This window comes from Dunckerocampus dactyliophorus, chromosome 18 (assembly GCF_027744805.1).
Source record: "Dunckerocampus dactyliophorus isolate RoL2022-P2 chromosome 18, RoL_Ddac_1.1, whole genome shotgun sequence".
NCBI classification, from domain to species: Eukaryota; Metazoa; Chordata; class Actinopteri; order Syngnathiformes; family Syngnathidae; genus Dunckerocampus; species Dunckerocampus dactyliophorus.
Genome location: NC_072836.1, coordinates 17,804,336 through 17,819,962, shown reverse-complemented (window position 1 = coordinate 17,819,962; position 15,627 = coordinate 17,804,336). Strand labels below are relative to the sequence as shown.

The 15,627-nt window shown below is 39.4% G+C and overlaps 1 protein-coding gene across 1 annotated transcript; it reads left to right on the top strand.

Moving 5' to 3' along the window:
• The first annotated feature begins 2,725 nt into the window (after nucleotides 1-2,725).
• LOC129171685 (phosphomannomutase 1) lies at nucleotides 2,726-14,844 on the top strand. The gene is made up of 8 exons (XM_054760586.1): nucleotides 2,726-3,219; nucleotides 4,734-4,851; nucleotides 5,052-5,128; nucleotides 6,956-7,047; nucleotides 7,304-7,403; nucleotides 8,111-8,186; nucleotides 12,151-12,266; nucleotides 13,858-14,844. Exons 1-8 carry the CDS (start codon nucleotides 3,142-3,144, stop codon nucleotides 13,978-13,980), a joined length of 780 nt encoding a protein of 259 aa, XP_054616561.1. The 5' UTR covers nucleotides 2,726-3,141; the 3' UTR covers nucleotides 13,981-14,844.
• The last annotated feature ends 783 nt before the right edge of the window (nucleotides 14,845-15,627 follow it).

Genomic DNA, 15,627 nt, shown 5'->3' with positions numbered 1-15,627 from the left:
TTCCATCCCGACACTTCCTGGCACATTGTCAAGAAGAAGAGGACGCATTAAAAGGAACCGGACTGGTTTATTGTGTGATCGTTATTGTGCGTCATGGTAACCGGATGCAATCAAGACATGGAGAGACACACACGAATGACTTTAAATATGCAATATACTGTAAGTTTCAGTCAGGGGTGTTTGAACTTTTTCCACCGAGGGCCACATCCTGAAAAATGAAAAGATGCAAGGGCCACTTTGATGTTTTGTAAAGCAACACATGTAGATACGCTAAGAAGTTGTATACCGTTCAAGAAAAAAATGTATTTCTGCTTTGTGATGTGAGTGAAAAAGACTATTAGTATGAACTTTGGCCTTTACTCTTTTTCCCCGTTTTTTTTTTTCTATTTTGAAATATTTGCACTTTCTTCTTAAATGATTTTGCCATAATATTGTGACTTTATGGCCATAATATTATAACTTTTCCCCAAACGAATTTTCCAAAAGATACGCAATTTTCTTGTATGGGTCTTATTTATGTCTTAAATGTCTTATTTTCTCTTATTATGTCTGCTATATTGGGTAATACAAGTGCAAAGATGACTATAGGGGTGTTACTTCATGTGTAGAGGGCTCTAATAATGTACCATAAAAAAACGTACAGTATTTAAAAGGTCGTAAACAGGTTTTCTATGCTAAGGAATCCTACTTCACGGAAATCCAATACAACATTGTTCAAATCCAAACAACATAACAGGCATCCCATAATAGTTCTCATAATGGGACATTTTCTCTTTTGACTTTGAAAAAAAATTTCTTCTGTGCACATGGGCAGGGGCGGAGAATTGGGGGGGTTGCCCTGAATTGTGGAGAAGAGCGATATGTGCATCCTTCATGTTAGCGTCTCCAAAAGTTGCTTGATTTGTCACTAGGGTGGCAACACCGATCCCCACCACCCCCACCACGTCTTCTTCTTCTCAGGCAGACTGTATGAGGTGTGTTAAGATGCAGCGTTACGGTGCCATCTACTGTACAGAGTTGGAGAGACAAGCCGCATTAAGTAAATGAATGAATGAATGAATGTACCGCAAACCCTGACATGTTTGTCACTGACAACATAGGGACAGCACACTAACACAACGCCTTGTTCTATTTGTGAGACATTTTCCATCTACTAAATAGCTGAGTGCAGACAGGATCGATTCATCGAATTTATTAGTAATAACCAGCGATAAAATCCCTTTATCTTTTTCAGGAAAGGTTGAAGTTGGGCAGCTGGAGGAGGCAGTATTGAGGTCAGACAAAGATAAGCGGGTATGATCATCATTTCAGAGGCTAATGATTAGACCCTTTACGGCTCCTCATACAATTTGATATATCAATTGGCAGCCTATTAGTAAATCGGGCAAATAAGTAACTGAATGAACTTCGGGACACCCAATTGTTTGTCTCCACACTGAGGAGAAATCAGAGTATATGTAAAACCCACACGCATACTACAGTATATTCACCGGGAAAACAGTCAGTACACAAGGACGTCACATATGTGACTGCACCATCAGGAGGTCACACACGATCTTTTGCATTGTGGCGCTATCGCCTATTTCCAATCACACGTTTACTCAGCGTTGATTTATGGTCGCTGATAAAGCACACAAGTGATTTATACACAGCAGACACTTGAATAGTTGCACTTGCACAATCAAATGAGTTCCAATGCAGGAGCGGTTTCACAAAACACAAAGTTTACAAAGATAACAACGCTCTGTTTTGATTGGGACAATGTGTCCATTGTTGTGGTTGTATTTTGCAGCAGCGTGGCACTGCGCTAGACAGATCGGTGTTTCCAGTATTATGGTCCACATATTTTATACTATAAGAGACACAAAATATTAAAAATGAATGACGCACTAAATTTAGTTTGTAAAAATCTGGTGTACCTAATGTTGTGGCCAATGAGCGCATGACTGGATGATGTTTCATCAGCGTAAAAACTAACAAGAGCATTTCTAATTTGCTATGAAAAAAATGAAGACAGGGGTGGACATATACAATCGCTCTGTTATGAAAAGTGTGCGTGCGCGTGTGTGTGTGCGTGTCTTCAGCATCCACATAGTTTGTACAGTTTACTGTTTGTGAAAGGATTGTTGCCCTTTTCAGTGACGCTTGCGCTTTAAAATGCTGCCCTCTTGTGGACAAAATCGTTCAGTGACGATTTTCTTCCTTCCTATATTTAAATGCCTACTTATTTAAATACCTGTAGATCACGTCTTGATCTTGGTCATTGAGTTTTTTTCCAATGTAATGAGCAAATACCACGACGGAGTATTAGGGCCACATTGGGGGGAAAAAAATCAGAGGTTTTGAGAAGAGTCGTAAATTTAGGAGAAAAAAACTAAAAAGTTACAAAAGTTACAAGAAAAAAGTCGTAATATTACCTTTGCCCAAGGCCGTAGTAGCTTATTAATGATGAGCTTTTTTTTTCAAATGTAAAGATTTCTAAACAGCTTCCACTCTTCTAATTAAAATAACATGCCATTGAAATGAGCAAGAATTACAAATTCTGACTCCAATGTTTAAATTTCATTTTCCTTATTCAAATGAATTTCTTTATGTAAAACAGGAAGTATAACTACCTGTTTTACTGTGCATATGACAATAAAACACTTGAATCTTGAATCTTGATTGTGTCTTGGAGTATATCATATTATAGTATATAGAGTATATATTATGGATTCTAATTCTATTTTGCACCTCCACGCCTGATTTAAACACGGAGGTCAAAGGTGAGGCTGGTTGGCAAGTATTTTGGCGTAAACCCCGCCTACTATATGACGTCAACACCTTGCCTGTGATTGGCTGGCGTCTCAGCTCGAGCGTTGCAACAGTAACCCACACGTTCCTCAAGTCGTGTTTTGAAAGGTGAGAGCGCTTTTTCAACATTTCGACTTCAGACGTGAAGAAGGGAAGAAGTCGGGGGTCTTCTCATGAAGAACGGCTTCAAAACGGAGGACTTCACGCCTTCGCTGATTGGTGGATTTATTTGAACAAGCTGCAGATACAGAGAAGAATCCCTGCGTGAATGTGTCTGGGTTTTTTGTACGTGAGATTGAATGAAGGTGGACCTGCAGCAGCTGGAAGAAGAAGACATTTGAAAAAAAGATGGAGCAGGTCGTCTCCGTGGACCGGAACATCCTCTGCCTGTTTGACGTGGACGGTACTCTGACACCACCGCGAGAGGTGAGTTGCTTCTGGATGCTTCATGTTTTGGACTGCAGAGTAATGGAACGGTGTTACCACTGCTATATATTGTTATAAGAACAGTAACAACGCAATGGTAATAATAACAGTAGTAGTGAAATGGTAATAATTACAGTTATAATGTATATGATAATAATTCACTCGTTCTTGGCCACATCGCAGTTTCACTCACGGTTTTTTAAATAGTAGTAGGTAGGTTTAAATTATTAGGTTGCAGGTAAAAAAAAAAAAAAGATCTCGCAAAAGGCACAATAATAACAATGTAATAATTAGAATAATACTCATCATAATAATAATACGGGCTACTGTTGCGCCTATTACCCATGCAAAGCTGAAACTCAACTCTGAACTCCCAGTGTCACTTCCTGTCCGGGTTTATAGTAACACACACCAGCATGAGTCTTATTTAGCTTCTTAAATGGCTTATATTCTCTTATTATGTCTACTATATTGGGTAACACGAGTGCACAGGTGACTACAGGGGTGTTATTTCATATCTAGAGCGCGCTAATAATGTTAAAACCCGTATTTAGAAGGTCGTAAAGAAGTTTTCTATGCTCTAACTACGAAAATATTCCATTTATAAATAAAGAATCCTACTTTGCAAATTCACTTATCACAATCAGGTCTGGACACAATTAACCGCGATAAACGAGGGATTACGGTAATTACAGTAAAAATGTAATGGTGTGTTTTACTCTTGAAATAGCCTTTTGAGGTTTGGTCAAAGTTGGCGGATCGAACCAAATATCGGTATTGCTAGCGTAGTATTATTGGTATCCAGTCGATACTGCCGTCATGATGTTTACTATGTTTACTTTCACAAATATCTGTTTTTTGTTGTGTTGAATGCAGGGGCACCGTATGGGGGGTGAAGTTAAGACAATTCCAAGGGCCCCTAATTGACAGGGGCCCCAAAAATAGAGATGTAGTGACAGCTTTTTTCACAAGGCCTATTTGCGGCCCGCAGCTTGTCTTCTTGGTGGGGCGCAGACATTTTTTGGGCTAATCTTGCGCTTTTATTGTAAATGGGAGGTTTTCATGCAGCGGGGTGTGGTCTATTAATACTCTCACAGGTGGCGACAAAGCTCTGAAGTGCTATTTGAAACCTGCTCTCATAGAAGAAGCCCAACACCGTTTGTTAGTATTCTGCTGATGTTGAGTGTGCCAGTCCTGTCTCTCATTGAGCCTTAGAAAGTGTTTGGCTGGAAATATTTTCTATCAGCTGGTTAAGTGGAATGTGCATCTTAGTTATCTGTTTGTCATATGTGGAGGTGTTCAAAATCACCATGTAAAATCGCTAATACTAATTGCTAGCTTGTATATGGGATTTTCAATGTAAATCAGCATCGAGCTAGCACATGCATTTTGTTTATGTTGAATGTCTTCAGAGAAATTATCGTCTGTTTTCCGATGGTGTGTTCATGCATTGGTCCATGTTTTAAAAAACGACCTATTTACTCATTGTAATGCATTTTCTCCACAATGCATAGAAAATAGACCCACGGCTGGATGAGTTCTTCCAAACCCTTCGATGCAAAGTCAAGATTGGTATCGTTGGAGGGTCCGACTACGCCAAGATAGCAGAGCAGCTCGGGGAAGGAGACGATGGTGAGCCTTCCATCAGTCATTCACCCACGGAACTCCGACAGTGTGCATAAGACAGATTTGACAATACATGAGTTGCATCCTTTGCAAACACATTATTTCCTTTCTTCCTGCAATTAACTACGAACGTCACTTATACCGAACAGGGATTTAAATATTGTTAGGTCTTTGTTCAGCCACATTTCAACTCTGTTTTCTTGCAGTCATACGCAAGTTTGACTATGTGTTCGCTGAGAATGGCACAGTGCAGTACAAAGATGGAAAGCTCCTTTCAAAGCATGTAAGTGAATGTTTGACATGTTTTGCCTGAAAGGCAGCCAGTCCGCAGTGTAGTGTACACTGTGTCCCATTGGCTCAGAACATACGTACACCTAACCCTAAACCAGCGGTGCCCAATCTTATGAAAATCAAATGAATGATTCATGATGGATGAAAAATGGAATGATTTTGGGGGCCATTTTGATGCCGTCGATGAGCGAAAGCCTTGAAATAATGCATGTCAAAAGGACGCTTCATTTAATACTATAAAAAAATATATTTGTATATACATATATATATGTTGTAATTTTGTTATTAATATTAATTTTGTCTTTCCTTTTTTAAGCTTTATTTTTTGTTATTTTACATTTATACTATTGTAAAATTATATTTATATTATTGTATGTTTATATGTATGCTGTAATTAAATTTTTGTTTTACTTGATACAAATATATTTAAATAAGTAACAATTTTAATATATTAAAAATATTTTTACAATAATATAAAAAAATTCTAGATTTAAAACATATTTTTACAATAATTTAATAAACATTTACCGTTCCATTTGCAATAAATAATAAAATAATATAATAAAGTAAAAACAAAATTAATATTACTAACAAAAACAACTTAATTTTTTTGTTTTTAGGTAAAAAGACAATCTTTCTTGCTAAATGTATTTGTTGTCAATATTGACAGAAAACCTCATTTTTTTCTTGTCAAATCCAATTTAAAATGACTATTTAATGAAAAAATCCATGTAATAATTAATTAAGAAATTCTAAAATAGAATTATGAAAAAGTGGCCCTCTGAGGGTAACCATAACTGCGATGTGGCCCACGGTGAAAACCAGTTTGACGCCCCTGCACTAAGCCCTATAATATTCCCCAAACACTTATTAACTGTACTGTAAAATGTACAGGAACTCACCGCTGATGAATGATAATGAAAGACGTTCGATAAGAGAATGAGTCAAGGTCTACACCAGGGGTGCTCACGCTTTTTCAGCCTGCGAGCTACGGTACTTTTAAAATGACCGAGTCCCAAAGATCGACCTCCTCCTATAAATATAGGAAATATATATTTACTGTCTTTATAAATATAGTACTTTTTCAGCATGCAAGTTAAGTTGACGTGATCTCTTACTATAAAACATCTAACATACATATCAAATCTAACTGGTTATCTTTGAAACTACTATACTAAATACTAATGATTCCTAATTCACATTCACAGTTTTCAAAGTTTACAGGAAATCAAAGTAGTTTGTACCATTCACAAATAATTCACAATTCAATGGGTGTGTACGTAAGTAAGTAATATGTCAGTCAAAATAGCTACGTAGCGTCATTAGACACACGCTTCAGGTGTTACGTCCGGTTAGCATTTGCTATCAAACTTTCCCGATATACAAGAAACGAAAATGATTATGCAAAAGGCAATGCAGCCAAAGTCGAGGCAACATATGAAGAAGCTTTCAGCAACGGGCACATTTGGGGGTTTTTTTCAGAAGGCTCTAAAGGCGGAGTCGGTGTGTCCCATTACGTGCATTCTTAGCTGTCTCTTATATCTTCTTATATCTTTAGAACGCACTGAAAAGAGAAAGACTTGCGTCATGGGCAAGATTCCAAAAAAAGTGCAGTTTTCCTTTAACATTTCAACTTTGTTGCATTACACCTTTTATGCTCTTTTTTTCAACTTTTATTTCCCCAGTTTTCTCGTTTGATTGTATTTTTACAACGTGCCAAAAAAAAAAAAAAAAAAAATCCCCCGGGCTGCACTTTGGAAACCCCTGGCCTAAACAGGCAGGAACATGATTTATGTGTGGATATGTTACATCATGACAGGCTATCCAGAACCACATCGGGGAGGAGCTCCTGCAGGACCTGATCAACTTCTGCCTGAGGTACATGGGGCTCATCAAACTACCAAAGAAAAGGTGACACGCTGACACACCCACACACAGTACTTAGCTGCACGACCAATGTGTTAAAGCAAGTTTGACTCCAAGTCCATTCTACCTTTGTATTATATATAAAACCTCAGAAATAATGTGTTTAATCATTTGGATAACACGGTGAGTGTGTAGTAGTTGGAATTCAAAGTGAAACAGGTCTGCTCAACATCGGGAGGAAAGAACATATCAGTGTGCACTTTTTGCCTCTGTAAAGTCCTTTCACGATGAATCCTTGCAGGGGAACCTTCATTGAGTTCAGGAATGGAATGCTAAACATTTCCCCCATCGGTCGGAGCTGCACCTTGGAGGAGCGAATCGAATTCTCTGAAATTGATAAGGTACAGTACTCCAGCCATCCATTTTCTATGCCGCTTATCCTCACTACGGTCGAGGGCATGCTGGAGCCTATCCCAGCTGACTTCGGGCGAGAGGCGGGGTACACCCTGGACTGGCCGCCAGCCAATGGCAGGGCACGTATAGACAAACAACCATTCACCCTCACATTCATACCTATGGACAATCTAGAGTCGCCACTTAACCTAACATGCATTTTTTTGGAATGTGGGAGGAAACCGGAGAAAACCCACACACGCACGGGGAGAACATGCAAACTCCACACAGACATGCCCAACGGAGATTCGAACCCTGATTTCCTGACTTTGCGGCCAAAATGCTGCCAGCATGCCCCCCGAACCCTAGTGAGGACAAGTGGCATAGAAAATGGATGGATGTAAAAAAAACTAGTTTAGCAGCAGACAAAAGAGTTGGAGTCCTACTTGAGAACATGCAGAACATGTTCTGTGGATTGTGAGCAAACCTGACTCACACTGTGCTGTTTTTTGGGGGGATTATAGCACAAGTGATAATATTGTATTTGTGCAAAGGTACAATGTAGCAATCATTGCATTGCCGCTACTGTTGTGCAAAAGTCAACTTTTAAGGTTGCGACGGTTTCTTCTCAAGGTCATTCCACGCTGAAATGCGACGTAAACTCTCGATGCTTTTAAATCTGAGAACAGCTCGCTTTTTTCTTTTCTCTCTACAGAGAGAGAAAATCAGAGAGAAATTTGTTGCCGCTTTGAAAGAGGAATTTGCTGGGAAGGGACTGAGGTTCACAAAAGGTGAGGCTAATTGTTCATTTTGCTGAGCATTGTTGCGTGTGCCTTTGCAGCCGCTGTGCATTACATAATAACACCTTCATGCATTATGCTAGTGCAACACAGTGTACTCACATCTGATTATATTACACACATGTACAGTATATACTGTACATGTGTACAGTATATACTAGTATATACTGTACACATGTACAGTATATACTGTACGTGTACTCATCAGTCACTTCACTAGCTACCTGCACAAGCAGATGGGATCATATTTGTTAGGTTATTACTGTGATAGTAGCGGTAGTAATGTGATTGCGTACAATATTTATGGATTTATTGCCAGGTATGGATTGTATCTCCTTAGAATGTGCAGGTGTACCTCATGTCGCGACCAGCGAGTGCATGAGCAAATGTGTCAAACAGAAAACACATGAACTCCTTGGAGGCCGACTGTCATAAAGAAGCATCAATCGTGATTGTCTTTTCATTTCGGTCTAATTATCATGGCCCATAAATACACACAACCTGTGTATGTAATGCATTGCTTTTTGCTTCTGTCTTGCATCTATGCCAATTCCCAAAAACGCTGTATATTGTAGCATCGCTGGGAGTTGATGCCAGCCTCCCAGTATGCCTTGCGACACTTGCTGTAAATCACATGTGTCAAACTCGTGCCCTGGAGGGCCGAGACGCTGCAGGTTTTCTCTCCAACCAGTTTCTTCAGCAGGTGATTTAATTGATGAGCTCCTTCCCTCAAACTGAAGGTGTTGGTGATTAAAATCACCTGCTTTAGTGACTGGCTGGAAAGAAAACCTGCAGCATGGCACGAGTTTGACACCCCTGCTGTAAATAGTGGCTAAAATGATTTGCATATTGTCCCATACGTTGTTTCTGTGTGTGTTTACTTACCTGTTACGTGTTGTGCTGTCATTTGGTTTGTAAGGTCACTCCTGCCTGTTCCATAGTGTTTACGAGCTCATTTCGGGTTCTGTATTGGCTATTACTATCTCAAATAATACCATAAACGTAACCTTTCACGTTACAAGACCCTCAACATTCATTACTTTTACACGAGCAAACTACGGTGCCACTTTCACGATGCGGTGCAGCCTAAATCTTGGGCCCCAGTGCAGACCCTGACGACAATGCACATTTACGGTACTTATTAAAGAAAAGGCGCACGCATAGTGGATAGGAAGTCATGAAAAGAACGAACAAAAAGCCGACAAAGTCTAAAGAAATTACAGCGGAAAAAGAAACGGGGGTGAAGCCACACTAAACCGAACATGGGAGCTATCAAATGGAGAGCACGTGCCAGAGGTGGGGGCAAGTCAGTGTTTTGGAAGTCTCAAGTCTCAAGTAATGACGTGCAAGTCCAAGTCAAGTCTCAATTCGAGACAAGCGCTGTTTGGTGTCTCCCATGTTTGATTTTTTAAATAGAAGAGGAGCTGTGTGACAAGACACACAAAAAGAGTGCTGACATGGCATTCAGGATTTAGTCAGTGCACAGAAACGTATCCACACATTCATTGTTTGTTCTTAAACCTGATTGGACGTTAGTTGATGCATTTGATGAGGTAGATTCAGAGGGAAAATATGTTGTCTTGCTGGAAACGACGTAGCGCTCACGTTAGTCGAATACTCTGAACGGGGACACATTTTACTCAACGCATGAACTGCTAATCTCAAATACTGTGTTTTCAAGTCATCACACTGAGTCAAAGTCCAAGTTGAGTTGCAAGTCTTGGTGATATTGTCAAGTCCAGTCCGAACGCATCAAAACTGTGACTCCACTCTGGCTTGGGTCCATGTCACATGACTCGAGTCCACACCTCTGGCTCATATGGCGGTAACCTGAGGCCTGAAGTACGGAGGGAGTTTAACTTTGACTTAATCTCTTCTTTATTTTGCGGCTTAACTAAGCCAAACATTGAAGACGTGTGATAAGCGGTGCTGTGAAGTCAAGTCAGCGAACAATGAGTGTGCAGGCAGCACAGCAGAACAATCTATGATACAAAGTACAAAGAATATAAAGAGACTTTACTTTCTAATGGTTGCAGCTGCTAAATGCAGGCTGGCTGAAAATGGCAGACCCCCGCAGTTATTACTATTCATTCAACAATACACGATGTTGATCATCATGGTGTCGTTGGCTGTGGTGTATCGCATCACTGCAGGACAAACATATTGTATTTTTATTATGTCTTTTTTATGAACAGGCTTTTATTCCTGGAAGGTGTCATGGATGATGTAAGGCCGTGTTTACAGTAGACACGCTTGAGGTGTTTCCAGCCTGATTTTTGATGGAGGGTGTGTGAGGAAAGCAGCCGTCTGATTGGCTGGTGCCTTTGGCAAGTGGACGTTGAAACCGTCCAGCTGGGAAACAAAGCAAGGGGGAAAAGTATTTAGGTTAGAAAGATATTGGAAAAAGATTGTCCTCATACTTTTTAACTCATTCAGTCCCAGACATTTTTCAAAAGACACCCCCTTCAGTTCCGGCCGTTTTAGACGGTTTTGACTGATCTTTGAAAGCACACAGAATATTGTGTTCTTTGGTTGTATAAACATGCAACCTACCAAAACAGGGATTGGACTCCCGTCTTTCATCAGGAAAAAAAAAGTTTGTTTCTAGCTTTTTTCGTTCTTTAGCAATCAGCAGCAGAACATAGGTAAGTTTCAGGGAAATATCAGTTACCGACTACAAAAGGGAGAAAACCAGCTTTTTGTGAAAAGGTACATTTCAAGCATAACTTTCACTTTGGCACAAATATTTTTTGCTTTTGTTGAGAGCTCAACTATCTAATACCACAACATAAACAACGCAAAAAGGATTGTTTTACGTCAAAATAACAATTTATTTACAAATACAACACCCTGAGCTATTTGCAATTTTCACATTTGGAACTGAACTGTGTGTGTATGCATGCGTGTGCACACGTGTGCGCGCGTGTGAATGCTTTAAGATTTCCCTACAATGTGTGACCTTCTGCGCGCTACACTAGTCCACGTTCTTCCACTTCCTCCTTGCTGTCATGTATGTTTGTTTCTACTTTTTTTCCATTCTTTAGTAATCAGCAGTAGAACGTTGGTAAGTTTCAGGAAAATAGCACTTCCCGACTAGAAAAGGGAGAAAAACAGCTTTTTGTGAAAGATTTTGTGACAGCTGAAATATCTAAACAACTACACCAACAATAAACAACACAAAAAAGGGGTTGTTTTACATCAAAATAACTACTTACAAATATAACACCATGAACTATTTACAATTGTCACATTTGGGACAGAACTATGTGTGTGCATGGGTGTGCACGCGTGTGTGCATGTGCGCGTGCATGCGTTAAAATTGCTCTCACATCCTCCTTCCTGTCATGTGTGATTCTTCTGCCACCTTGCGGCCGTTTTTAGGGCTTAAAACGACTCTGAAGTGAAAATGCATTAGTGGTGAGTTGCGTCATCACCTCTTTTTGCCGCCAAAAAACTCAAAAGACGTATAAATATGTTGTTGGGATCAGGCGTTTGGGTTTATAAAAACGTATAAATACATCTTTGGCACGGAATGAGTAAAGTAAAAATGTCACGCTTAGCATGTAAAAGTGTGTTTTTGCATGAGTGCAATCTGTGTGCTTCCAAAACAAGACTGTGGTTGTGTTTGGGCTCCGCGCTTGTGAGGGTGCAGTATGTGTTTGTCTGCCAACAGACTCACTGAAGTGTGAAAACAAAACAGGTCTGTCCATGGAATGAAAAGTTAAGAGCCTCCATCAGTCCCGGCTGCCGGTTTGGGGGTAAATAACATTTGTTCTGCTGAGGTGAACACGGCAAAGGGAGAGGGGGGTGTTTGCAGGAAGATGAGCGCATTCAGCAGCATATGGCAAGGTGCTAATAGTCCTGCTCAGTCACATTAAACAGTCGTCTTAACATCGACCGTCCTTGTGTTTGTGAGCGTGTGATACCGATATGACATGCCTTCTGTTCTTCTTAGGTGGACTCATCAGCTTTGATGTGTTTCCAGAAGGCTGGGACAAGAGGCTATGCCTAGATCTGCTCCAAAGTGAAGGTCTGGGCGCCATCTACTTCTTTGGCAACGAGACGTCAGATGTAAGTTCATTTGTTCAGCAGCTCTGGGTGCACCACTCACACACAGGCTTTATTCAGAACAGTCGCAGACCTTCCGGCTCCCCAGCATGCCTTGCGGCACATGTTTTATAAAAAGTTGCCATAAAAGCATGCTTGGAGTTAACATAGTTGTTGTTCATTATTCCCCATAATAGTAGCAGTTGCCCTGTGTGTGTTTGCCTACTTGTCATTTTTGTGTTTGCACCGTGATTAGTAGTTCTGTGTAGTGACACAGTGTGTCCGTGTCGGCTTTGATCGCCTTTTGTGGGACTCAAATTTGCCATAATATGTTTAATGAAATAAGCACACAGGACACAAAACTTTGAAAAAATATGGTCAGTATGGCCAATTGCAATGGATAGATAGCTCATGTTAACCAAAACAAGAAAGTAATCAAGTGAATATGTTGTGCAAGTATACCAGATAAAGCAGAAGGTACAAAGTGATGTGAGGCTGCATGTGAATGTTGAAAATGCCGTTATTATTTTCACACTGCAAATTGCAAGGTCATGCTATGATTCTAATGTACTGTATGTCGCTTGCCATCTTGTTGATTCAACGCGCGCCAAAGATGATGGAAATAGATCACGAAAGACAATAAAGTCAAGCCTGGCTTGCTCATAACAGCAGTCGGATCAGGGTGTGCTTATTTCATAATCCCCCTTGAGACCTGGCATATATTTTATTCAATAAATGCACTTTCACTATTAAGTAATCCCTCATTTAACACGGTTAATTGGGTCCAGATCCGACACTGATAAGTGAAAGTAGGAATCCTTATTCAGAAATGGAATATTTTTGTAGTTAGAGTATAAAAAACCCACTTACGACCTTCTAAATACAGATTTTTGACATTATTAAGCCCTCTAGACATGAAATAACAGCCGTATAGTCACCTTTACACTTGTATTATCCAATATAGTTGACAAAAGAAAAAATAAGCCATTTAAGAAATCATAAAGAGTCGTCCCACGGGAGTTGAGTGGGGGGCAGACAGTAAGTGACGTCCGGGGTTCAAAGTTGAGTTTTAGATTAGCGTGGGTTACGACCGCAGCAGCAGCCCGTGTTCGGGATTATTGGGCCTGTTGTGAGATCATTCGAAACGGCAATCAAAGCCAGTTGGTCCGGCAATCAAGCCTGGTGCTTGTGTGTAGAATACTATCACAGCGTCTTTGAATGCATCTTCTGAATGCTTTATATTTGTATTTTAATTCATTTCGCCATTTTTATGTTTGAAAATGCTTAATTTAGGCAAAGACTATGTAAACGTTTGCTTAAATATGCATATTTTTTAATAATAATTGGCCGTATTCAATTACAAAACAGCATGATTTATTAATTACTAGATTTTTGAAAAACCCTGATAGAGGATGGACTGCTGTCAATAGAGTGCAGGCAGACAGCATTTAAACCTGCTTGACAAACACTTTCTAACAATGGATTATTGTCCTGGATTGAATCCGGTCGGGGGATGTTGGTGAATGCCTGTTGTCATGCAGCCTTTAAGTCATTCGTCACATCAAATGCCTTAAAGTCAAAAGACAACAACCTAACCTTTGTTTGTTTTCCTCAGGGAGGAAACGATTATGAAATCTTTAACGACCCACGGACCATCGGCTTCACAGTTTACTCTCCGGAAGACACCGCCAGGCTTTGTCGAGAACTTTTCCTCAGTGATCCGTCACATGAGTCCTGATGTCGCGTTCTTTTCCAAGAGAGCTCTGATTCTGCTGAGAGTTTATTATCTGCTGATAGACAACAAGCGGTTGGTTGTTTGTGAACTCCTCGAATGCACCACTACTACCATATTATTAATAGATAACTCATATTTGAATGAACGGCACATGAAAGTATCACTTTATGAGATATTCTGCTGTTTATCCAAGTACTAGCATGTTTTGCACTGAGGTTTTTATTCATTGTTGCTGAAATCTTTTGTTTTGTGTGTCCACGTTAAAATAATAGAACTCTTTGTCTCCTTCAGGACATGCAAAAACAGTCCAGTGTCTCTGAGCTGGATGTTATGTATTGGTGTTACTGAACGTTTATATTCTGAAGATGCTGGGATTTGCTTGCTTGTATTGGAAAATTGGAGCAACTATTTTAAAGCAGAATTTGTCCAGTGTTATTTATATTTCAATGTACAGCACATGAAGCTCCTGTGACCAACTTGCAAACTTGATCACAACTTTGTATATGAAGCTGTGTCATGTCCTGCACGCCGTTTAACGGGCGACCATGTGTTGATTCGTATCCTTTACACTCACTGACCATAATGTCAAATAGTTGCTACTGTGCAGAGAAAGCTATAATAATGACAAACAATGAGTGTTACTGTGTGTCTGTGTATTATACTCTAAATATTTCGTTTGACAGCTACAAGATGTATGTAGCGTACACAGCTAACTGTACGATTAATTTAGCTGTTTTTCATTCGTAATGAAATGATTTGCATAAAATGATTTTGATAAATCACTTTATATATTTCACAAAGCTCAGATGTATTGTGTGTTCAAACAGAGCATCATAAGAGAGTAACCATACACTCACATGTACAGTTTGTGACATACCTGTACAGTTAAAAGTCAATTTTATATATATATATATATATATATATATATATTATTTTTTTTTTTTTTTTTTTTTTTGCTGCAATTGACATGTTGAGAAAATGGAAACATCCCATAAGAAATATATATGCTTTTACATATTTTTTAAAATATTTTGAAAATGATTCCTAATTGCACAATTTTGAGGTAATACACCCTTGTGGATCATTCTTAAGTAAACTTTCCTAATCAGCTATATGTTTAGGGGGAATTCATCATTTTGGAGATGGAAAAAAAATACGAAATGGATTTCTTAACATATTTCCAGTTGAGGCGCCTATTAAAGTGTTTTTTGTAAATGTATAAGTCATTTTCGATCATATTTCAGGAGGCGATTTGAACATAAGGCGGGTCTTAATTAGCAGTCGTCAGTAGGGGGCGCTGTGGCGTCTTGCCTGGCTCAGGGAATTTTACGTCAGTTTGGTCTGCTTGACGAACTTCCTCTTTCTGCTTCGCGGGACTGGTGGACGAATGTGAAGTTTACTACATTTCATTGATTTATCGTCTTATTTGCTACACAGTCACAAAATAAAAAATCACTTTAACTGTATATTATAACAAACCTAAGATATATTTATATAGAAAGTCTTTTGTGTGTCTGTGACCATATTTTCATACATAAAGAGTTCATAATCGGCGTAGCCTACTAAAGGAGGTGGTCAGTAAAGGTTCAAGTAACTTATAGGTAATAAATATCTGCTGCTATAAAGTAGTCTATTAACATTCAGTTTCTC